The 27714-nt window shown below is 33.5% G+C and overlaps 1 protein-coding gene across 10 annotated transcripts in view; it reads right to left on the reverse strand.

Annotated features, from left to right (window-relative positions):
* The window catches only part of EPHA5 (EPH receptor A5), a 366730-nt gene that overhangs the window by 40735 nt on the left and 298281 nt on the right, over nt 1–27714 (reverse strand). For all 10 annotated transcript variants that reach the window (XM_081026671.1, XM_081026670.1, XM_081026667.1 and 7 more), the window contains 3 exons: nt 21970–22037; nt 20527–20652; nt 19446–19631 (listed from right to left, as the gene is read on the reverse strand). In XM_081026671.1, the coding sequence (XP_080882797.1) occupies nt 19446–19631; nt 20527–20652; nt 21970–22037 (380 nt within the window). The remainder of the gene's footprint in view (nt 1–19445; nt 19632–20526; nt 20653–21969; nt 22038–27714) is intronic.

The following is a 27714-nucleotide window of genomic DNA, read 5'->3' on the forward strand; positions in this document are numbered from 1 at the left end:
CTAACCTAGCTTAATTTTCTCCATTTAATGTTATATATCCACTTATTATATTATAAATGTATGTGTTCATTTAGTTTCTATCGCCTCTATTCAAAGGTAAACTCGATAAAGGCAGGAATTCAGTCTGTTTATCTCTGCTGTATGCCAGTGATTAGTAGGAATAGACATGAAATAGATGATCAATTAATACTTCTTGAATAAATATTTCTTGTCAAATATATACTGAATAATGAAATACAAGGTTGGTAATGTACACTGTTTAAGAGCTTAGGTTTTGGAGTCACACAGAACTGTTTTAAAATCTGGCATTATTCTATGCTAGTTTTATGACATTGGATAAGGTATATAATCTCTTTAAAGTTAATTTTTCCTATTTGTAAAATGAGAAAACATACTAGTATCCGCAGGATAGTATTATTGTGCATATTAAAGAAGATAATATATAAAGAGCATTAAGCTTAGTAAACTTTTAAAGTGATGTTAATCATTAGTAGTAGTAATAACTTATACGGAATATCCTGTAGAAAGATACTCATGCAATTTCCTTTATATGAATTTTAATTGTTTTCTAAAACACCCATGGTTTTATAAAATATTTTTTTAAATTAAAATATAAACTCTATTATCAACCTAATTAGTTTTGAAAATTTACATAATTGTAATTTAGTCATTCACTCATTTAATATAATTTATGTCCTTTAAAATTAGGTAATGTCTCTAGCCCTGTGATAGACAATGTGAGGGGTGGTTATAAACATATCAGTTTCAAGAAGACTGTAAGGCTGATAAAACACATAAAGATATAACTGTGATGTAATGTGTAGCATAACAAAGTGCAGAGAAATGTAACTAGAGTTTATAATATTGCCTCTGACTGTGAATTCATTCATTCAGCAAATACATGAAATACTGCACATGCTGAGCACTGATCTAAGAACATACAGGAGAGCAAAACGAAAGCCTCTGTTCTTTGAAGCTTGTATTCTTATGTAGAACAGGGAAGCTTTCCTATACTTAGCTATTCAACATTACTAAGTGCCTACTCCATGCCAGGCAGACACTGAGGATAGAAGGTCAAATGAAGGTAAATGACACAGATCTCATGGAGAAGGTCAAATTTGAACTAAACTTGAGGTAAAGTAGAGCTAAATAAAGTGGAGAGGACATTCTATGTATAAAGGAAGTATCTCAAAGGGACAGAACAAGAACCAGGTAGAGTTGTCTGAAAAGGAAATGGAATATAGAGATATAGCCAAATTATATCACGTTAACCATCAAAGTATATGTATTTTGCTTGATTTGTTAACTTGTTTGGTGAAGAAGCAGAGAGGAAAGCAGTAATTTAATAAAATCTACCTAAAGACAATAGGTGTGGAATAAACTTATGTCTGAAACCACCAAAATGGGAAGACTAATTTGAAGACTTGAAATAGGTTTGAGAAATATATATTAGATTGGTGCAAAAGTAATTGAGGTTTAAAAGGTTAAAGATAATTGCAAAAACTGCAATTACTTTTATAACTAATAATAAAGTTAATAATAATAACCTAATAATAAAGCTCTGTGAAATGGAAGAGACTTTACCAGAATGAAATAGTACTACACTGTTGGTGGCAATGTAGACTGGTGCAGCCACTATGGAAGGCAGTGTGGAGATTCCTCAAAAAATTAAGAATAGAACTACCATATGACCCAGTAATCCCTCTCCTGGGTATATACCACAAAAATCTGAAAACATTTATCCGTAAAGATACACGAACTCCAATGTTCATTGCAGCTTTATTTATGGTGACCAAGACATGGAAACAACCAAAGTGTCCTTTGATAGATGATTGGATAAAAAAGATGTAGTATGTATACACAATGAAATACTATTCTGACACAGGAAATGATGAAATAATACCATTTGTGACAACATGGATGGATCTTGAGACTATTATGCTGAGTGAAATAAGTCAGACAGAAAAACTTGATAACCACATGATTTCACTTATATGTGGTATATAAAACTGAAAACAACAAAAGAACAAACAAACAAATGAAGAAAAAAACCTCATAGGCAGACGTTAGTTTAGTGATTACCAAAGGTTAAAGGGTGATGGGGGTGATAGATGAAGGTAAAGGGGATTTAATATATGGTGATGGAAAGAGAACTGACTCTGGGTGGTGAACACACAACGTGATATATAGATGTTGTATTACAGAATTGTACACCTGAAATCTATGTAACTTTACTAACAATTGTCACCCCAATACAATTTAATTACCAAAATAAAAATATATAAAATATTAAATAAAAATAACGCTCCCCTGTAACGCTCCCCTGGAATTTACAACGAATCAGACAACAAAAACTCCACAGAGGACTCCTTGCACAGCAGACAGGCAAGACGAAGAGGCCCACTGCTGAATTCACCTCCAGGTGGGTGAATCGCGCGAGCGGGGGAGGAGGGAGAGGAGAAGTACGGAGACGGAGCCGCGCGGGCGCAGGACACAGACCTAGCTCAGTGCTCGGAGCCCGCTGCTCCCGGATCTTCCGCAGCTGCGGGAGAGGGAAGGACTCGGACTGCTAGGGCTCCGCTTACAGCCCACAGGGCTGAGGGGGCAGCATACAAAACCGCTGAACCCAACGCTCGCTCACGGCAGACCTTGGAGAAAAGACTGAGGGAAGAGGGCTGAAATCGGTGGTTTAAGCCCTCACTGCCGAGCGGAGAACGGAAGCCTTAGGCACAAAGACTAGCCGCCCCCTACCTACCCTCCCAGAGCTCGCCCCGCCCCCACCTGCCCGGTGCTAGAAGCTATAAAGTAGCAGTGTCGGATCAAAGGACAGAATATTTGCTGCTCTGAGAATGGTGGACCACAGACACAGATTCGCAGCTCAACTAGTTCCGGCAAAGGGGAGGGAGCTGTGGAAGCAGGACTGGCTGTGGTGGTGGTCGCTGCCATTGCTCTGGGCCAACACTCACAACTCACCCCGCCCCTAGCCCCACCTATCTGGGCGGATCCCTGCAGGAGTAAACAGAACTGCTGAAACAAACGGGCTCTGAATCTGGTGCAGAAAGAGCTTTGGAACTGCAAAAGCTCTTCGCATACCTATCAACCTGTTGCAGAAGACACTCCTGTAGATGTCTAGGAAGAGAAATAGTGAATCAGTGATTGCCATTAATAACCAAGGCAACAAGATAGCTCAGAAAGAAAGTGAAAAGTCTCCAGAAAAGGAACTTAGAGATATGGACCTTTGTGATTTAAATGACAGAGAATTCAAGATCACAATTCTAAAAAACTGAACGAGATGCAAGAAAACACAGAAAGGCAGTTTAATGAACTCAGAAACACAATCAAAGAACACCATGAGCATTTTACAAAAGAGATTGAAATCTTGAAAAAGAACCAAATAGAATTTCTGGAGATTAAGAACTCAATAGAAGAAATTAACAATAAAATATCCAGCTTAGGTAGTAGAGTTGACCAGATGGAGGAAAGAATCAGTGACATCGAAGATAGGAACCTGGAATTTACACAGAGGGAAGAAGAAAGAGACTTGAGACTTAAAAGAAATGAAAGAACTCTACAAGAACTTTCTGACTCCATCAGAAAGAGCAATATAAGAATAATGGGCATACCAGAAGGAGAAGAAAGAGGGAAGGGAACAGAGAATATATTCAAACAAATCGTCGATGAGAACTTCCCAAACTTGTGGACAGAACTGGATCCTCGAATCCAAGAAGCAAATAGAACACCTAATTACCTCAATCCCAACAGGCCTTCACCAAGGCACATTGTATTGAAGCTGTCTAAAATCAATGACAAAGAAAGAATCCTCAAGGCAGCCAGGGAAAAAAAGACGGTAACTTACAAAGGAAAGCCCATTAGATTATCATCAGATTTTTTAGCAGAAACTCTACAAGCTAGGAGGGAATGGAACCAAATATTCAAACTATTGAAAGAGAGAAATCATGAGCCAAGAATAACATATCCAGCAAAGATCTCTTTTAGATATGAAGGAGGAATAAATACCTTTCCAGACATCCAGAAGCTGAGGGAATTTTCTAATACACAACCTGCACTACAAGAAATACTAAAGGAGGCTATTAGACCACCATCAACAGGGACAACTTGTGGCAAGCAAAACATAAAAAGGGGGAGCGTAAAGGCCTGAACTGGAATATGGGAATAGAGAAAGGAAGCGTACTGAAGAAACTGGAATACTCTAAATATCAAACTTTCTTTTACATAAACTCAAGGGTAACCACTCAAAAAAATCCAAATCTGAAATATATACTGTAATAAAAGAAGAAACAGAGGGAAATATCATAGAATACCACCGCACAGAAATAACAGACAACAATAAAAAGGCAAAGAAACAATGGAGACACAGCCTTACCAGAAAACTAAAGACAGAATGACAGGAAATCCTCACATATCAATAATCACCCTAAATGTAAATGGACTGAACTCACCAATAAAGAGACACAGAGTAGCAGATTTGATCAAAAAACTAAACCCAACCATATGCTGCCTACAAGAGACACATCTCAGCTACAAGGACAAGCATAGACTCAAAGTGAAAATGTGGAAATTGACACTCCAAGCAAATGGTACCCAGAGAAAATCAGGTGTAGCCATAATGATTTCCGATGAAACAGACTTCAGGGTGAAAAAGATAACAAGAGACAAAGATGGACATTTCATAATGGTAAAGGGGACTATACAACAAGAAGACATAACAGTCATCAATATTTATGCCCCCAATCAGGGAGCACCGAAATATACCAAGCAACTACTAACAGAACTAAAGGGAGAAATTGACCAAAACACAATTATACTAGGGGACTTAAATACATCATTGACAGCTATGGATAGATCATCCAAACAGAAGATAAATAACGAAATAGCAGCCCTAAATCACACATTAGATGAATTGGACATAATTGACATATATAGAGCACTTCATCCTAAAACATCAGACTATACATTCTTTTCTAGTGTACATGGAACATTCTCAAGGACAGACCATATATTGGGACACAAAATCAGCCTCAGCAAATTTAAGAAGATTGAAATCATACCAAGCATATTCTCTGATCACAAAGCTTTGAAATTGGATATCAACTGCAAAAAGAAAGCAGGAAAAAACACAAATACATGGAGATTAAACAACATACTTTTAAAGAACGACTGGGTCAAAGAAGAAATTAGAGGAGAGCTCAAAAGATACATAGAAACAAATGACAATGAAAATACATCCTACCAAAATTTTTGGGATGCCGCGAAAGCAGTTTTAAGAGGGAAATTTATATCATTACAGGCCTATCTCAAGAAACAAGAAAAATCCCAAATAAATAACCTCATGTTACACCTTAAAAAACTAGAAAAAGAAGAACAAGCGAAACCCAAGGTCAGCAGAAGAAAGGAAATAACAAAAATCAGGGCAGAACTAAATGAAATAGAGAACAAAAAGACAATAGAAAAAATTAATGTGACAAAAAGCTGGTTCTTTGAAAAGATTAACAAAATCGACAAACCCTTGGCTAGACTCACTAAGATAAAAAGAGAGAAGACACTAATTAACAAAATCAGAAATGAAAAAGGGGAAGTTATCACGGACACCACAGAAATACAAAGGATTATCCAAGAATACTATGAAGGACTATATGCCACCAAATTTAATAACTTAGAAGAAATGGACAAGTTCTTAGAAACATATAGCCTTCCAAGGCTGAATCATGAAGAACTGGAAAATCTTAACAGGCCGATCACCAGTAATGAAATTGAATCAGTCATCAAAAACCTTCGCAATATCAAAAGTCCTGGACCAGATGGCTTCACCAGTGAATTCTACCAAACCTTCAAAGAGGATCTAATACCAATCCTGCTCAAACTCTTCCAAAAAATTGAAGAAGAGTCAGTACTCCCTAACTCATTTTATGAGGCCAACATTACCCTGATACCAAAACCTGGTAAGGACAACACAAAAAAAGAAAACTACAGACCTATATCTCTGATGAATACAGATGCTAAAATCCTAAACAAAATTCTAGCAAATCGAATACAACAATGCATTAAAAAGATTATTCATCACGACCAAGTGGGGTTCATCCCCGGGGCACAAAGATGGTTCAACATTCACAAATCCATCAATGTGATACATCACATAAACAAAATAAAGGACAAAAATCATATGATTCTATCAATTGATGCAGAAAAAGCATTCAATAAGATACAACATCCATTTATGATTAAAACACTTACTAAAATTGGTATAGAAGGAAAATACCTCAACATAATAAAGGCCATATACGACAAGCCCTCAGCTAATCTCATAATTAATGGTGAAAAGCTGAAGCCCTTTGCTCTACGTTCAGGAACACAACAAGGTTGTCCCCTATCACCTCTGCTTTTCACCATAGTGTTGGAAGTCCTCGCCAGAGCTATCAGGCAAGAGAAAGAAATAAAAGGCATCCAAATTGGGAATGAAGAAGTTAAATTGTCACTCTTTGCAGATGACATGATGCTATATATAGAAAACCCTAAAGACTCCACCAAAAAGCTATTAGAAACAATCAATGAATACAGTAAAGTTGCTGGCTACAAAATCAATGTACAAAAGTCCATTGCTTTCCTATATACCAACAATGAAATATCAGAAAAAGAGATAGAAAAAACAATTCCTTTTGCAATTGCAGCAAAAAGAATAAAATACCTAGGAATAAACTTAACCAAGGATGTGAAGGACCTATATGCTGAAAATTATAAGACATTTTTGAAAGAAATTGAAGAAGACACAAAGAAATGGAAAGACATTCCGTGCTCATGGATTGGAAGCATCAACATAGTTAAAATGGCCATATTACCCAAAGCCATATACAGACTTAATGCAATCCCCATTAAAATCCCAATGGCATTTTTTAAAGAAATAGAACAAAAAATCATCAGATTTGTTTGGAACCACAAAAGACCCCGAATAGCCAAAGCAATAAAAAAAAAAAAAAAGAAAAAAAAAAAAGAGAAAAAAGAACAGTACTGGAGGTATCACACTCCCTGATTTTTGCTTGTACTACATGGCTACAATAATCAAAACAACTTGGTACTGGCAGAAAAACAGACACATAGACCAATGTAATAGAATTGAGAAACCAGAAATAAAACCACATAAATAATTTTTGACAAAGAAGCTAAAAACATACAATGGAGGAAAGACAGCCTCTTCAATAAATGGTGCTGGCAGAATTGGATAGCTACGTGCAAAAGAATGAAACTGGACTGCTATCTGTCACCATGTACCAAAATTAATTCAAAATGGATCAAAGACTTAAGCATAAGACCTGACACAATAAACTGCATTGAAGAAAACATAGGTACTAAACTTATCGACCTTGGGTTCAAAGAACATTTTATGAATTTGACTCCAAAGGCAATGGAAGTAAAAACTAAAATAAACGAATGGGATTATGAAACTGAAAAGCTTCTGCACAGCAAAAGAAACTATTGACAAAATAATGAGGCAACCAACTGAATGGAAGAAGATTTTTGCAAACAGTGCCTCTGATAAGGGGCTAATATCCAAAATATGCAAGGAACTCATGAAACTCAACAACAAAAAAACAAACAACCCAATTGAAAAATGGGCAGAGGACCTGAAGAGACATTTCTCCAAAGAGGACTTACAAATGGCAAATAGACATATGAAAAAATGCTCAACATCGCTAATCATCAGAGAAATGCAAATGAAAACCACAATGAGATATCACCTCACCCCAGTCAGAATGGCTTTCATCAATAAGACAAATAGTAACAAGTGTTGGAGAGGCTGTGGAGAAAAAGGAACCCTCATACACTGTTGGTGGGAATGCAGACTGGTGCAGCCATTATGGAAGGCAGTGTGGAGGTTTCTCAAGAAATTACGAATAGAATTACCATATGACCCATCAATCGCTCTCCTGGGTATCTACCCTAATAAACTGAAAGCATTCCTTTATAGAGACACGTGTACTCCAATGTTCATTGCAGCTTTGTTTACGGTGGCCAAGACATGGAAACAAACAAAATGTCCTTCAATAGATGCATGGATAAAGAAGTTGTGGTATATACACAGAATGAAATACTATTCGGCGTTAAGGAAAGATGATATAGGAACATTTGTGACAACATGGATGGATCTTGAGAGTATAATGCTAAGTGAAATAAGTCAGACAGACAAAGCAGAGAACCCTATGATTTCACTGATATGTGGTATATAAACCAAAATGAACAAGACAAACAAATGAGAAAGAAAAACTCATAGACACAGACAATAATTTAGTGGTTACCAGAGGGTAAGGGGGTGGGGGGTGGGTGATGAGGGTAAAGGGGATCAAATATATGGTGATGGAAGGAGAACTGACTCTGGGTGGTGAACACACAATGGGATTTATAGACGATGTAATACAGAATTGTACACCTGAAATCTATGTAAATTTACTGACAATTGTCACCCCAATAAATTTAATATTAAAAAAATAAAATAAAATAAAACATCACCAGAAAATACGAGGTCTGATAATTAAGTTCACTAACTTGTTGCAATGATGTTGCTAACCTTTCTTGATATCAGAGGGATTATTCATTATGAATTTGTACCAACTGGACAATTAGTTAACCGAGTTTACTATTTGGAAGTGCCGAAAAGGCTGTGTGAAAAAGTTCTACGAAAACGACCTGAACTTTTCGCTAACAATTCATGGCTCTTGCATTATGACAATGCACCAGCTCACACAGCACTATCTGTGAGGGAATTCTTAGTTCGTAAACAAATAACTTTATTGGAACACCCTTCTTACTCACCTGATCTGGCCCCCAATGACTTCTTTCTTTACCTGAAGATAAAAAAAAAATACAGATAGGAAAACATTTTGATGATATTCAGGACATGAAGGGAAATATGATGAGACCTCTGATAGCCATTCTAGTAAAGAGTTCCAAAACTGCTTTGAAGGGTGAACTAGGTGCTGACATCAGTGCATAGCTTCCCAAGGGGAGTACTTTGGAGGTGACCATAGTGATATTAAGCAATGAGGTATGTAGAACTTTTCCTAAAATGAGTTCCCAAACTTAAAGACATGGAAATATTTGACTTAAATGACAGAGAATTAAAGATTGCATTTTTGAAAAAACTCAACAAGATGAAAGAAAACTGAGATAGGCTATTTAATGAACTCAGAAATAAAATCAACAGACAAAATGAATATTTTAACAACAAGATTGAAATTTTAAAAAAGAACCAAATAGAAATTCTGGAGAATAAGAACTCAATAAAAGAGAAGAATAACGAAAAGAGCCAGGTTATGATATAGAGCTGACCAGATGGAGGAAAGAACTAACGATACCAAAGATAGAAATCTGCAAATGATGCAGATGAAAGAAGAGAGAAATTTGAGTCCTTTTTTTTTTTTTTTTAAAAAAAAAAAAAAAAGAAGAAGAAGAAGAAGAAAGAAAAGGAAAGAACTCAACAAGAACTATCTGACTCCATCAGAAAAAGCAATATAAGAATAATTGTTATACCAGAAGGAGAAGAGAAGGAGAAGGGCACAGAGAATCTATTTAAATAAATGGTCAGCGAGAACTTCCCAAACCTATGGAAAGAATTAGATCCTTGAATTCAAGAAGCAAACAGAATGATGAATTACCTTAATCAAAACAGGCCTTCTCCAAAGCATATTTTATTGAAGCTATCAAAACTTAATGACAAAGAAAGAATTTTCAAGGCAGCCAGAGAAAAGAAGATGGTAACTAAAAAAGAAAGCCCATTAGATGATCATCAAATTTTTCAGCAAAAACTCCACAAGCCAGAAGGGAGTGGATTCAAGTATTCAAATTATTAGAACAGAAGAGAAAATTTATCAGCCAAGAATACATATCCTTTAGATATGAAGGACTAATAAAGTCCTTTCCAGACATACAGAAGCTGAGGAAACTTTCTACCCCAAGGATTGCATTACAGGAAATACTGAAGGAGGCTATTAGACCTGGAACAAAAAAGACAAAAGGGTACAAAACTATGAGCAAGATTACTAACAGACAGAAGTAGGAAATGGCAACTTTTACAAAGCATTGGCCACTGTACACTTACACGTAGCATAAAGGGTAAAGAAGATAAAAACAGAAAAAAAGGAAAATGAGAAGACAATTTGTTATTGCAACTCAGAAATGAACTCACAACATAAATCGGGATAACAAAAACATAAAAGGAGAGGGAGAGAGTGACGATCTGAATTTGCAAAGGGGAATGGAAATAAGATGCATACTGAAGAAAAAAGAATTACTGTATATATGAAACTTTATTTTACATAAACTTAATGGTAACCACTCAAAAAAGAATTTAAAAAAAATCCAGAACTGAGACATATAACATAAAAAAGAAGAAACAGAGGAAGAAATCATAGAATGCCATCAAACTAAAATAACAGAAAGAAACAGAAAGGCAAAGAAACAATGGAGACACTGAGCTGCCAGAAAACAAAAGACAAAATGGCTACAGGAAATCCTCATACATCAGTAATCACCCTAAATGTAAACTGAAAGAACTCATAATAAGAAGTCACAGAGTAGCAGACTGGATCACCAAAGAAAACCCAATCTGGATGGCCGGTTAGCTCAGTTGGTTAGACCGCAGTGCTCTTTTTTTTTTTTTTTTGTATTAGAATCCATATATTTTATTTATTTTTTTTATTTTTATTTATTTATTTTTATTTTTATTTTTTTATTTTTTATTTTTATTTTTTTAAATTAATTAATTTATTTATTAGTTTCAGGTGTACAAAACAAGGTAATACTTAGACGTTCATCATTTATATCCCTCATACTGTGAACCCCCCTCCCCCCATCCACTATCCCTCCGACCTCACACTGAACCATCACATTATATATATAAAATTATAGTTGGCATTCATTAATGTTTAGCTTCTGATGTACAATGCCATGATCAGGTATCCACAGTATCCCTGAGGTGGTCTCCCAAATAGGACGCATGTCCATCGGATACCCAACAAAATCTACAACATTATAGAATACCTTCCCCAAATTAATTTTCAAAAAAAAACCCTGAGGCCATCTTGTGGTTACCAGCTGCTTCCAAATCCCTTCACCTTTCCCCTTATCCCCAACCCCCTCCCACACACCCATCTAACCACTCTCGGTTTTTTCTCTGCGTCCCCAAAACTGTCTCTGATTAGTTCATTCACATAGTCTTTTCTTTAGATTCCATATATAAGTGAGATCATATGGCAATAACTATGTACCTATCAATAATCACTTTAAATGTAAATGGATTAAACGCTCCAATCAAGACCGCAGTGCTCTTAACAACAGGGTTACCAGTTCAATCCCCGCTTAGGCCACTGTGAGCTGTGTCCTCCACTAGATTGAAACAACTACTTGACTTGGAGCTGATGGGTCCTAGAAAAACACACTTAAAAAAAATAAATAAATAAACAAGAAAACACACAAAAAAACAACCATGTGCTGCCTCCAAGAGAAACATCTCAGTTATAAGGACAAATAAAGACTCAAAGTGAAAGGGTAGAAAATGATACTGCAATCAAATGGAATCCAGAGTAAAGTGGGTAGCCATATTTATATCTGATGAAAGAGACTGCAAGATAAAAACCGTAACATGAAACAGACATTTTATAATAAAGGGGACATTATGTCAAGAAGACATAACACTGATCAATGTTTATGCTCCCAATCAGAAAGAACCAAAATATATATAAAAAAAACTACTAACAGAACTAAAGGAGGAAACTAAAACACAATTATAATAGGAGACCTAAATACATCATTGATAGCTATGGGTAGATTATCCAAACAGAAAATCAATAAGGAAATATCAGCCTTAAATGATACAGTAGAACAAATGGATATAATCGACCTTTATGGAGCATTTCATCCGAACACCAGACTACATATTCTTTTCTAGTGTACATGGAACATTCTCAAGGATAGATCATATGTTGGGACACAAAACTAGCATCAGCAAATTCAAGAAGAATGAAATCATAGCAAGCATATTCTTCGATCACAATCTGTTAGAAGCAATCTAACAATCTGTTAGAAACAATAAACAAATATAGGAAAGTTTCAGGATACTATATCAATGTACAAAAATTTGAAATTGGAAATCAGCTGCAAAAAGAAAGCGGGTAAAACCACAAACAAATGGAGATTAAACAACATGCTACTAGAAAATGACTGGGTCAACAAAGAAATAAAAGGAGAGATCAATAGATAAGTAAATACAAATGAGAATGAAAATACATTGTATCAAACTTACTGGGATGTGGCCAAAGCAGTATGAAGAGGAAAATTTATATCATTACAGGTCTATCTCAAGAAACAAGAAAAATCCTAAATAAACAACTTAACATTACATCTTAAAAGAACTAGAAAACAAAGAACAAATGAAACCCAATGTCAGCCCAAGGAAGAAAACATTAAAATTAGAGTATAATTAAATAACATAGAGAAACAAAAAGGCAATAGAAAAAATTCATGCAAGAAAGACCTGGTTCTTTGAAAAGATTAAATAAAACTGACAAGCCCTTGGCTAGACTCATTAAGATAACAAGAGGAAAGGCACAAATAAACAGAATCAGAAATGAAAGAGAAGAAGTTATGATGGATATCGCTGAAGTACAAAATATCATACAAAAATACAAAATATCACACAAGAATACTAAGAATACTGAAGTACAAAATATCATACAAGAATACTATGCCACCAAATTCAGTAACCTAGGGCAAATGGACACATTCTTATAAATGTACAACCTTCAGAAAATCTAAATAGACTGATCAACAGTAAAGAAATTGAAACAATCATCCAAAACCTCCCCAAAAGCAAAAGTCCAGGACCAGATGGCTTCCCTAGTTAATTCTACCAAATATTCAAAGATGATTTAATACATCTCCTCTTAAAACCTCCAAACAATCGAAGAAGAGGCAATAACTTCCCACCTCATTTTATGAGGCTGACATTTCCATAATACCAAAACCTGAAAAGGATAACATGAAAAAGAAAACTAGAGACTAGTATTTCTGATGAATACAAACATACAAATTCTAAACAAATACCAGGAAATTGAATACAGCAACACATGGAAAGATTTCATCACGATCAAGTGATGTTCATTCAAGGAGCATGAGGATGGTTCAACATAAGCAAATTGATCAATATGATACACCACATAAAGACTAAAAATCATATGATCATACCAATAGACGTAAAAAAACACAAACATTTGACAAGATACAATATCCACTTATGATCACAACACTTAATAAAATGGGTATAGAAAGAAATGACCTCATCATAACAAAGGCCATATACAACAAACTCTCAGTTAATATCATACTTAATGGTGAAAACCTGAAAGCTTCCCTTTAAAATCAGGAACAAGACAGGGATGGCCCCTGTGACCAGGGTTATTCAACATAGTACTGGTACTCCTAGCTAGAGCAAGCAGGCGAAAGAAAAAAATTAAAGACATCCAAATTGTGAATGAAGTTAATTGTCACTTTTTGCAGGTGGCATGATTCTTTATACAGAAAACCCTAAAGATTCCACCCAAACAAAAAACAAAAACAAAAAATCTGTTAGAAACAATAAACAAATACAGTAAAGTTTCAGGATACTATATCAATGTACAAAAATCTATTGCATTAATATATAATAACAATGAAATTTCAGAAAAACAAATGAAAATTCATTTTGCAATTGCAACAAAAAGAATAAAATATCTAGGTATAAACTTAACAAATAATGTAATAAACCTATATACTGAAAACACAAAGAAATGGAAATATATTTCATATTCATGGACTGAAAGAATGAACGCAGTTAAAATAGCCATATTTTCCAAAGCAATATACAGATTTAATGCAATCCCCATCAAAATTCTAATGGCATTTTTGATCAAGAAATAGAACAAATATCATAAGATCTGTATGGAATCACAAAACACCCCACATATCCAAAGTAATCCTAAGAAAAAAAAACAAGGCTTGAGGTATCAGACTCCCTGACTTCAACTTATAGTACAAGGCAGCAATAATCAAAAGAGCATGGTATTGGCAGAAAAACAGACACACAGAACAAAAGGAATACAATTGAGAATCCAGAAATAAACCCACATTTTCAACCGAGGAGCCAAAAATATGCAAAGGAAAAAAGGAAGGCACTTCAATAAATAGTGCTGGAAAAATTGGAACATGAAAAAGAATGAAACTAGACTGCTCTCTGTCACCATGTACCAACATTAATTCAAAATGGATCAAAGTCCTAAACATAAGACTTGAAACAATAAATTGCATAGAAGAAATCATAAGTACTAAATTTATGTGCCTTGGGTTGAGAGAGGATTTTATGAATTTGACCTCAAAGGCAAGTGAAGTAAAAGCAAAAATAAACTATATGGACTATATCAAAGTAAAAAGCTTTCTCACAGCAAAAATAAATAAATAAATACATACATACATACATACATACATACATACATACATACATAAAAATTAAAAATTAAAAAAAGAGGCAACCAAGCAAATGGGAGAAGATATTTGCAAACAATACGTCCAATAAGGGGCTAATATCCAAAAAATAAAAAGAACTTGTACAACTCAACAACAAAAAACAAACAATCCAATTACAAAATGGGCAGAGCACCTGAACATACACTTCTCCCAAGAAGACATAGAAACGGCCAACAGATATATGAAAAAATGCTCAATTTCACTAGCTATTTGAGAAAAGCAAATCAAACCCACAATGAGATACCACCTCACACCTGTTAGAATGGCTAGCAACAACAAGACAAATAGTAACAGGTGTGGGAGAGGCTGTGGAGAAAAAGGAACCCTCACACACTGTTGGTGGGAATGCAGATTGGTGTAGCCACTGTAACAGGCAGTGTGGAGGTTCCTCAAAAAAAAAAAAGAATAGAATTACCATATGACACAGCACTCCTTCTCCTAGGTATATACCAAAAAATATCTGAAAACATTTATCTGTAAAGATATATGTGCTCTGATGTTCACTGCAGCATTATTTATGGTGTTCAAGACATGGAAACAACCAAAGTGTCCCTTGATAGATGATTGGATAAAGAAAGATGTGGTATATATACACAATGGAAAATTACTGGGCCATAAGAAAAGATGAAACCCTGTCATTTGTGACACCATGGGATGGATTTTGAGATTGTTATGCTAAGTGAAATACGTCAGACAGAAAAAGTCAAAAGCTGTATGACTTCACTCTTATGTAGGATATAAAACTGAAAGCAACAAAGGAACAAGGCAAACAAAGAAACAAAAACTCATAGACATAGACAACAGTTTAGTGATTACCAGAGGGTAAGGGGGTAAGGGACATGATGGAATAGGGTAAAGGGAATCAAATATATGGTGATGGAAGGAGAACTGACTGGATGGTAAACACACAATGTGATAGATGATGTATTATAGAATTGTACACTTGAAACCTATATAATTTTACTAAACAGTGTCACCCCCAATAAATTTAATAAAAAAGTAAAAAAAATAAATAATCTCATAAAAACAAGAAGAAATTGGTATTCCAGAAAAGAAATATAACTATAAATAATTCTAAGATTTAACAGAAATATTCCTGTACTCAATTATGAGAATAATTTCCATGGATAAAAAAAAGTATCTTAAAGAATTATGTAAAAATTATAATGTTTTTCTTTTAATTTTATTTCTAAATTGCTTTGCATAGTAAAAGCTGGCACTGTGTATATCACTTTAAAGCATCTTGCATTGCCAATGAGTCAATTAAGTCAGGACCTGTGGGTATTTATCTCATTTGTCGTGAAGCCTCTCTAGAATATACTCGTGTATCTATTTATGACATGTCCTGTTTTACAACAAAACACAGAAGGAATTTGAATGAGGGCTCATGTTTTTTGGAACATAGAGCAGTGATACAGGAAAGATGAAGTTTCACGATGGCACCCATCCTTAGGAGTGCTACTGCGGACTCCCTAGCTCGGTTTCAATCAGAAAAAAAAATCATAAGATTTAGTTTCACTTATGTCTCATTATCTGTTTGCTGCAGGTTGAAAATAATTGCTGAATAAATTAGCATCAGATCAGAGAGTATGAAATTAAGGGCACAAATAAAGTGAGTTGCAACATGGTAAATTTTAAAAAACAAGTTTAAGACTTCCTAAGCTGAACATCAAGAGCTACATTTATTAAGGGGAAATACAGTTTCAATTCACATAGAACAACAACAAAAAAAGACGAGAAATATTTAAAATATTTAAATTTTGCTTTACTTATATGTGTAGCCTCATGGTAGCAACATCAAATAGAATATTTGGGTAGGAGATTGGACATTCAAAAACTGTATTCCCCACCACAGTACCATTTTTGGACTAGAATTCACAGAATTTAGATATTGTTTGTTGATATTGACACTTGCTTCTATAAACAAAGTTTTCACATGCATATAAATTATGTGGCAAGTTCAGTTGTCTTAATCTGAGAAGTTTAGTTCTCTTAATTTAGCTCAGTCATATCCCATGCACATGAACAAGTTGTATGATATATTAGGGGTCTATAAAAGAAGATGAATATTAGCTCTAATATATTTTGGATATTGTCTACTAATATCTGATACATTCACTTAAACAGATGGAAATAAATACGCATTCACTATTGCTCACATTGAGATTCAAAGTGTTTAAGTCAGGTGACTGGATTGGCTTGGATTTAGGTACAATAGGTTTCCATAAATATTTGGGACATGATCTATGATTTTAGGGAGCAGGCTTTTTAAAGCTAGGAAATTAAAATATACATGCAGAAGAAGCAAAATTTAATGGAAAATTTGAATAAGAGTTTGCGACAAACGAAGCAATGTTATAGACTGTTGGAAAAATCCTTACATAGGCAAACTTTTCAAAAGAAGAAAATATTGCGTCAGGGTGATGGGATTATGGATATTTCATGGAGATGATGAAATCTGTATAGGATTTTGAAGGAATTTAAAAAGCAATGAATATAAGGGTGCCAGTTTCAGAGAAAGAGGCAATGTAGGTAGGGCAAAATATGAGGCACATTAACATGGTCTAAGGAAATGGATATGGAGGAGTTCAGAGCATAGGAAGAGATACACATGGAAAAGTGATAACTATATATTTATTAAGTAACTCGTTTGTGCCATGCCCATTCTAAAGTTTATCTATAATTATGTCATCTTTACAACATCACTATGAGGTATTCTTACCCCACATCATTGATGAAGAAACTAATGTTCAGAATGCTTAACTAACTCGTGCAAAATCACACAGCAGTTTACAGTAGAACCAAAATTAAAATCAAATGGCTAGAGTCACCCACAGTTCATGTTCTTGACAAGTATACAATACTGTCTTCCATAATAATAGTGATCTGGCACCATCCTAAACGTTACATTAACATTACAGAAGGTAGACTGGCTTTACATTTACCCTAGATAGTAGGAAGTCATGGTCAGAATTTATTTTGAGGAAGTTAAATTTAGCATGAAGACATGAAATTTGTCAAATATATTCATGCTATTATTATTATGACTGTCATTAAGAACTATATCTTATATTAGATAATACCATTTCTGCATAGAAAACAACATTATTCAATCATTGTTATTATGATTCTCGTTCCTGTTGTATCTAGCACCATATGCTATCACTGATGTCCTTTCAAGGTCTTTCCTTTGGTAGAATATAGTCTATCAGATAAACTATAAAATCAAATTGCAGTTTCATTTTATTGTACCTGTGACAATTTTCTTCACATCATATTTTTATTTCAAATATTCTTTCCCATTCATTACATGGTCTAATTTTTGTAAAATATTCTTATTTTATTCCTTCCAAAAATATAGTTTTTCCTTGCCCCTCATCTGCCTCTCTCTTGACCCTGTCTCCCATATTTCTTTAGCAAATTATTTGTTTTGACAAGACCACAGGATGTCCTTCTTGCTACAGCAATAGCCTCTTTGAGTTGCTGTAAAATGGGTAATAATACATGGGCGAGTGATCAGCTTAAGGAAGAAACACATCTAAGTTTTGAAGAAACCCACCTGTCTTGAAGGTTATTTTATTTTTATGCTGCATTCCTCTAGGGGCATTACTGGAGATGTGTATCTCCTTGAGACAGACGAAAAACAATCGCATAGCAATATACTCATTCAAAAGTTCAGCCAGTCATTAACATGATACTTTTGCTATGGTCTTTTTCTCAAACTTGTGAGAGACTTCTGAATTCTCATTGTTACCTACTCTGAATGAATCATGAGTTGGGAATTAACTTGTCATATACTAAATAAGTATTTTGTTTCATCTCTTTTGTCTCTGTTTGTTGTGAATATGTTGTGTTGTTTTGTTTTCCATATTTGAAAGCTAAATGGAGTAAATGGATATCTAATAAATAAAAATTACTTGTAGGTTGAGAGTGTTTATTAGAATACACATTGTTAGCATGCATATTTGGCATATATAATTTAAAACTTGATTAATAGAGACTAAAAGTTGAACAAACGCTTGAAAGTCTAAAGAATGTTCCTTGCCACAGATGTCAGTGATTTAGTAAATGATATGTAGGGTATGAAGGATGAAAGAAGGAATAAAACTACATATCAATGGAAAAGAAAAAAAATAGGTTAAAAGAAAATAAAAGCCTCAATTATGTGCCACATAACTATTTTATTGGATGACTGAAAAATTATTTGAAATCCTTATATTGGGAAGCTCACCACAAAACTACATTTACAAGATACTAACACAATTTTAAAAGAAATGTGGAATTCTAGATATTTCTGTGTAAAAAACATGTTTGCTTCAAAAAACTAATCTCAAGGAACTTTCAAAGTCTGTTGAAGCTGTTGCTTTCCCTAGAACTATTAAAATATCTTTATGAAAACAATGAATAAAGGAAATATATCTGGCTGTTAAAGAACTACTTAAAAGGTTCTGAAAAAGGCAGGGCACCTATGGTTGTATTAATCCTATTAAATGTTAAACTTCAATGCCTCAATCAAAACTTTAAAACTAATATTTTATTGGGATAAACAGTAAAGATAAAGAAAATATTTGATACCTTTACTGCTTCTTTTCTCTGAATACATTTTCTCTGTCATTGAATTAATAGTAAATGAGTTAATACTACATATATTTTTGGGGAAAAAAGAAATTCAGGTTCACTGAATATCAGTTTTGACAAGAATCTACTGAAATACAGGATTGTAAAATAAAATAAAATAAAATAAAGGATGGTTATTAATTAATATTAGAGGAATAATAAAATTACTATGGCTGTACCCTGTAATGAATAAAAACCTAATAGGAGAAACCCAGATATTCATGATATATACACACATATGAATAATTTGTCATTGTACTTACTTTTGGTCACAACACCTTCTAAGTGGATGATGTTAGGATGATCAAACTGTCCCATGATACTTGCTTCACCCAGGAAATCTCTACGTTGCTTTTCAGTATAGCCTACTTTAAGAGTTTTGATCGCCACAGGTAATTCTCTTTTTCCTGGAAGTTTCAAACGTCCACTACAAACTTCACCGAATTCACCTGATGACAAGGATGGAAAAAATACACAAACATTTGAAACACTTACTTTAATAATACTCTAAAGCACACTTAGAATATTAAGGTTTAGATGAAATAGAGTTAAAAGGGGAGTTCAAACTTCATTATAAATGTTAAGAGAAATAATGTTACACTGGAAAAAAAATCATCTACAAGTGATAATAACACACTTCATCCATCTAACCTACAACAGATCTTAATGGAAATGTTATAAAGAAATTAAAAGCAATTGACTTAAATGATTTCCTTCTTCTTTCTCTTTCTCCTCTATTAGTGCCACTAATGAGAAAAGGAGAAAAGGTTATAGCAGGACAAAAAGGAAACAACTGTAAGGTAAAGATGATTCATAAATACAGAAGGTACCAAAAATGTATACATATTTTTAAAAAGGAAAAAACTATTAAAATTTTAATACTCAATATACACTGATAACAAAAGATGAATACAAGTCACGTTTGACTTCTGAATCTACAAGAGGTGCTCAAAGAGGTTACCAGTGTCCAGACACTTCTGATTACTGCGAACTACTGCTTGAGCAACATTGACCGAAGTGTCCACTTGTACATATTTTTGGCACCCCCCGAAGAATAACTGGGTGCTTGAATTATGTACATATAATAATAAACAGTAGGTGGTGAAACACTATGCTTAAATTATACATTTTTGCTGCTTTATTTTTTATTTCATAAACTAGACATTTGTTGGTTGAAGTATGATTTACACAGAATGTAGCATTAAAATATGATCAGTTATACAGTACTTTGAAAGTGAGTCCCATTACAAAAGATTAAAAACATTCTGTGTTAAATCAGGACATTGACATGACATTCTATAATTAAACACCAGTTAAAAGTCTGAGTAAAACACACTGTGGTACCTGCTCCAATAACTCTTTCGATGGTGATGCATGAAGCTTCGATCTCTTTGGCAAATTCATGGACAGCTTGATTGGGATCCTCATAGGTATGCGGGTCAATGTAAGTTCTTATTCCTGGCAGTTTAACTGTAAAAATAAATTGGCATTAGAATAGAAGTGCTTGTGATGGATGAGTGAAATTATAAACATTATTAACATGCAACTGTGGCTTAAATCCGTAATTCCTAGAAGTGGCTGATCTGCAAAGACAGACCCTATCCTGAGTTATAGGAGTCATTTGTTCAGCTATCTCACTTTTATAATTTTAGAAATCTGTGTGGTTGGCATGTAAAAAAAATGCATACGTGCTGACTCATAGGAATAAATACATTTTTCAAACTAATGTTCAGAGAGACAGTCTCTGAGGAAAACTAAAACAGTTTTGGTTACTAAACTGGCCGATGAAATGCCACTGATTTATTTGTTGGTTTATTAGTCTATGTCTCACCTAAATTGCCATCAGAGATGATTAATTTTTATTTTACAAAAAATAATTTAAAATAACTTTTCTAGTCCAGTAAGACTGACCTAGAAGTCAAAAGAAAAGAAGAATTTCTTCTTCAATTATACCTGTTACTATTGGCCTTGTGCAAGACTTTTATATTCTATTAGTCTCAGTTTCATTACATTTAAAAGCTACCGGAATTATCCTCACAGTGTTTTTTGAGGATAAATAACATTAAATAAGCTAAGACTATGAAAAAAGGACTCAACACTTTACAGCATGAATTAAGATTTTAATGATTTTGACTTTTATGGTCATGGTGGAGTGAGAAAAGCAAAAGAAACTCTTTTTGTCATTTACTTGACAAAAACAACTCACACTGTACTGTTAATGACAGAATAAACACATTAAAACACCATTAATTAGCACTCATTAGGCTAATTTTTAAAGCTCATTATTAAAACTTGATTTTCTGCATTTCTTAAAAGTGTCTTCTTTATTAAGTCATTTGAACCAAGTTTGCTGCTACAAGATCTGCTCAGGGCAATTCCTGATATAAATGGTAGAAAAAGAACAAAACAAATACTGAGAAATTTCATTCCTATAATCTGGTAGTGTTATTTAAAGACAGATTTCTACTGAGTGTTGCTAGGAATTAGAATTGGCCTGGAAGTTTGATATGCAACATAATAACTTGTTACATTAAGCAAAAAAGGTTTTATTTTAATGAATACAATGAAAGTATGCTTTAAAAAATTGAATAAACCGTCTCACTGTTGCCTAGTGTCAGCTGGCAATGCCCCAAGCCTATATGCTTTACAGGAATGTAACAAAACACTTAACATTTTTTTTAACATCATATTTTTAGTCAGTTATTACAAATATCACCTGAAAATAAACCGAAATAACGAAAAGTCTCCCCTACTTTGCTATCGTTTGAGTTGTTACAATTTGCTTACTGTGCCCATTATGAAAATGCATCTTTTCCTCTTCTGGATCTTGTTTGGCTTTGCTGTAACCACACCGCCTGGAACAGAGGAAGTTACAGTTAATCACATCTCCAAGTGGTGAATCACATCAAGCCCAAAAACATGAGATCTAATTGAAATGAATGAGACCCTAATTAATTTTCATACTAGTTATATGAAATAACAGCAATACTCTTTTCTGATGTGCCATATTTCTCTTGTCAATATCCCACTCTCATCCATATTTCACTGAGAAGTCTGAAGCCACCCAATCACATGTTTTAACTTCTCTTCACCATTATCATACACCATACAATTTTCGGTTCATTTTCTCTTTTACTTTATTATTTTTTTTTGCCAGCTCAGACGTCACTGCCTCTTCCAGAATGAACTCCCAAAATGTCTCTGATCCAATAATCTCTCACCTTCAGCATCTTACTCTATCATTTGGTTTTATTTTTTTCTCTTGTTTTGTGGTGTTTAGTTGCTCCATTGGCTCTTTTCCACTCACATCCAATCAGATCACTATCAAATTCCCCACAATCTGGATTCTCTTTCAGCTCCACTCACCAAATCTTAGTCTATCATGTTTTTCTCAACTACTTCCTAACTTGCAAGTCCTTGTAAACTGCTCCTATTACTTATAAAATCTGTCTTTCTAAAGTTCACTAACAACATGTTCACCTCTAAATCCAATGGCTTTTTTTTTTTTTTTTTTTTTTTTTTTTTTTTTTTTAGTTTCTAATCATTCATGATGGACTGGAATCTTTATTTTGTTTGATGCTTTTTTCTGCTTTCTTCATTTATATGGACATGTCCATAGGTCTTCTGCATGAACTATTTTGGTTCTCTATTGTTTCCATCCATTTTTATCAATTTAATTAATACCATCAAATACTTTACCTAATACCTCTGGTTTAATTCTTTTGGAAGTTATAGTCTTATTTCTGAGATATATACAGATATAGATACAGATATAGATACAGATATAGATATATATATATATATATATATGTTAATAGGGATACTGGCAGTGAATACTGGCATTCAAAATCAATAGATCAGAATTTTCAGTCTTGATCTACCACCTTCTTTTCCTGTTAATAACACTGCCATGGTCTTGGTCCCTTGAGATCAAAGACCTATTCTTGTGTTCCTCACAACAAATTAGTTGCCAAATCCCAAACTACATGCAACACAAATGTCTTATGATCCATCTCTTCCTTTTAATTAGCTCTATTTCTTCTCCAGTTAAGACCTTGTTATTTTTTTGTATTTATTATTTATTTTATTTATTTTTATTAGCTTCAGGTGTACAAAACAATGTACTTATATGTGGAATCTAGAGAACAGAATTAGAAAACTAATCAGAAACAGTCTTAGGGATATAAAGACCTTGTTATTTTTCAGTTGGATTATTAGAGTGCCTCTCAACTGATACCTCTACATTCTATAAGGAAGGGTTGCCCAAAAGTATAATAGACATGATCTTGACAGATTACTGTAGATATGTTACTTTTCTGTTAGCTGTTTCTGGCAAAATCTTCAATAAAATAATAAGGTAGATTCCTAAGTGTAGCCCTAATGTACATTTCATAGGTCATCTCCAACTGTCATCTTTAATTATACTAAACTTTATCCTCAGGTCTCCAAAATGTTAGGTTGGTGCAAAAATGATTGTGGTTTAAAGGGTTAAAAATTGCAAAAGCCACAATTACTTTTGCACCAACCCATATTTTTCCATGCTTCCATGTATTTGCATATACTGGCTCCTGAATTCTGTATGTTCTTCCTAACAATTTCCATTTATCAAAATCCAGTTCAAATTTTGCATTCATTTTTTTCCTGATACCTCAACTTAATGCATTCTTTCTGCCTCTGAACCAATAGCTTTCTGTACCCCTCTCACAGTGTGATTTCCATTCTGTAATGCAACATAGTTAATTACGTACACTTTTTGCTCTCTTAATACTTGTCAATTTCTTGAATGGTAGCAACTAGCATTCATCTATAAATTTCTGTAGTGTCCTAGGACCTGGCTCAGAGTTGACACTAAAAATATTTGTCACATTGATGAATGAATACATGAATAAGTAAATGATATTTTGATTGTGTCTAGACAATGACAAGTATATGAAGACGTTCACTGATAAATACGAAATTGATGTGGTATATCATTAACCATATAACATTAAAACAACTAAAATGAAAATATTTAAATCATTTTTAGTGATGTTCTAAGGAAATGAATTTACTATTCATAAGCTCTTATAACAAAATTGAAATTATTAAATACAAAATTTCCATTTATTTCTGTGTGAAGACAGAATAGCCAAAACTATAAGTTGATAAAATATTTTCATTACAAAATTGGTTGAAAACTATGCGATCTAAATGAAATATCTAACTGACATGTACTAATAAGGACCAGTCAGTACTTGGTTCACATTATCGAATGTTTCTTAAATATGTATGTATTTTGGTATAAAAATGAGTGAATAATTACATACATATTATACAAAATAGATAACACAACCCATTTTTGAGAAAAAAATCTTCATTTTTTTTTCTTACACAACTGGCAGTTTATTAATAAATATAGCTAGCAATATTTGAGTAAACTTGAAGTAATACACCTAATATATACAGTGTTCTTGGGTGAGAAAAAATACACAACGGGGATCTAGTGGCTTTTCAAGTTTTATTAATAACACTTATATGTATTTGTCATTTAAGAGCCCTTAAGACATCTTAAGTCACTTAACCACAGTGAAATGGAGAGAAAAATAAAATTATACTGCAATTATATTTGGTTTATTCAAGAAAACATTTAAGTTATTTTAATACATTGTTCATAATTTTTCTATATATTGCATCGTTCTTTCTTATTTTAATGCATGTGCCGCTAGAGAGAATTTACTGATATCTTTATTTTACCAATATTCAAAATACAATTGTGAAGTCATCCTGAAATTTATGTTATTTAACTAATATTGAGAAGAAAAAAAAAAACATTCCAAAGGGAATTCTAAAGAGTTCTAAAAAGCTTACAAATTCTTGCAGTCTACATTAGAATCCAAACATCCATTTCACCTTCAATTCTTTTACCTTCAAAAATAAATTAAGCTTTGGAACTTGTTTCTCAAATAGTCCTTATCATTAAATAAGCCTCATAGATATTTAAATTGCATGCAAATTCCTCATATGAAAATGGAAATGAAACTTTGGATCTCATCTTAACAATGATTTGGGAATACTTTGGTGAGGACCAGTTATCATTTTAATACCTAGGGTGAGAGCCTGGAGGGCAGTAAAAAGGAGTTATTTTTAACTATGGGCATCTCTGGAGCTCTCTAACATATACGGCTGCATGTACATTAACATATAAAATTAAGTTTTGGACCCCCTTTCCCCCCTAAAGCATTATTAAAAGAAGCCTCAACAAGATATGGTGAGTAAAAGTGCAGCTGGCAGAGACTGGCATTCAAGCAGTGGTTCAGCTTCGCTAACAAAGCACTATGGGAAGCCTGCTTGTTCAGAATCATCTTCTGTACCTTCTTCCGATGCATGATTTTAACCTATCAAACAGTCAATAAACATGCCATTCTGTATATAAATTACACCTCATACCTTCTAGAATCATTTTATTTTTCTGAATGGAAAATAGTGTCTTCATTTTGCTTCAGATCACAATTTTAATGAGCTTTGACATCACTGTACTAAAAATATCTGTAGTGTTTATAATTAGAGAAATCATCTCCTGGTCATTTATACTCATTTTATTCTAGAAAACAGTGTTTTATTTTTAGTCGTAGATGTGAACATAAGAAATCACATTATATATGGGCATAATTCATATTCATTAATATTTACTAAGAAGTCCTAGAGAGATGCTCACGATATAAACATTGCAATGGCATTATAGGTAATTAAGAAATCAATCTATTCCGTCTCACAGCTATCTTAAGAATTTGGGTAACACATCCTCGGTGATATTAATGCTGATCGTAAAATCTTGGCCCCAGCTATCAAGTCCTAAATTTGGATATTTGTAATTTCTACAGTACATTAAATAGTAAACAATAATATTTATGTATAGATGCAGGGAGAAATTTAGTTCTTACATATAAATTAAGGACTTGATAATAAATTACAGGTATAAATGTCAAGCCCTCCAGAGCACTAAGTGAGGCACAGAATCTGTAATCTACTAAAGGACACCCTTATGGCGAACGAGGATAAATAAGTGAATGGAATAGCCGGAGGGGATTGTAGACCCTTGCTCTACAACCGCCTGCACAGAATCAGATGCTCCCATTGCTTTAGCCTACAGAAATACAAACTAAATAAACACTTTTTCAACTTTATTCAAAATAAGGTGAGAAGGGGTGTAATGGTAGAAGGAGTGGTTTTGAATTTTGATTTCCTTAAGGGAGTGAACGTAAGCCGTCCCTAGCTGAGAAATGAACCCTGAGAAATGAATAGTGGAATATTGTTCCACTATTTTCCAGATAGAGTCAGAAAGCTTTTATATATTGAGTATATTTTATACTCACTATCTCTTATACTTTAAAACAAAAATTTTCAAAAGGCAACAAATTGCAGCAAACATTAGAGCAGATCTATTTTGCTTATGAAAAATAAAAGCTCCTTGTAATGTTAGACTTTCTTCTCCATATCTGTACTCTCTCTTGTTCTGTTGTAATAATAACCTCAACTCTGCATAATGTTGTATTTAAGAATTTTATTGCTGGAATCTTGAAAAAAATAAGTTAAAACTTTTTGGGAAATAGTTTGACTTTTTCACTTCAGGATTCTCCCCAACTGAACAAAGGTAGTTTTAATAAAAAGCTCAGCTAACTCAGTCTCAAAAAATAAAGAAGCATATAAACATTTGTTCATTAATATACCTAATCAATACTGGAATTAGATTAAGTTTTGTTTTATGGGACCACATTCTTTGAAGAATGTGAGTGGACACGCAGTAAATGGGACATTGGATATTTTAGGCCACCATTCTAGTAAGATATTAAGACTTTCATTCATATATTCTTCATTTGTTTACTTGGGTACTGAGGTTTTGACTTTCTTATCCAGGAAGATAGGTAGAAGTAAGTTACACACACACACACACACACAAATGCAACTCATCTATTATTGTTACTGAAAATTCTCAAATACTTCTCGAAGGAAATGTACTCATGTTGAAAAATAGAAAGATGAACAATTTCAAATACCTCAAAAATCTCAAAGATGAATTATAGATGTTTCAATATTGAGTTAAATTTTAATTGACAGAATTTTGATATAAAAACACATTTCATAAAGGATGATATATGTGGATTAATTCTCCTTGTTTTCAACAATTTTGTCCTAATGCTGGAATAGGTAATTTTCTATTAATTTTTAAACTATTTCATGGATGTGACAATTGGATATCTCAATTAGAGTAGGTCTACTCAATATCTCTTATAGTCTAAGATTCCCAATAAAAAAAGATTTTGGAGCAGTTTACATATGAAGTCTTCAATTGGAATTTTATATAGTTTACATATATTGCAGACAAACCTCACATCTGCTGGCCAAGAACACTTTAAATGGGGGTCTAGAATTATTACAAATGGATGACTTTATTTCTGCATCTTTCCTATTTCTGTAAAATGAATTAATACTTCCACATAACTCCTCAACAGAAAGCTTCCACAGATGAATTAAATAATCTTTGTTAAGCATATG

This window comes from Rhinolophus hipposideros (assembly GCF_964194185.1).
Source record: "Rhinolophus hipposideros genome assembly, chromosome: 1".
Classification (NCBI taxonomy): domain Eukaryota; kingdom Metazoa; phylum Chordata; class Mammalia; order Chiroptera; family Rhinolophidae; genus Rhinolophus; species Rhinolophus hipposideros.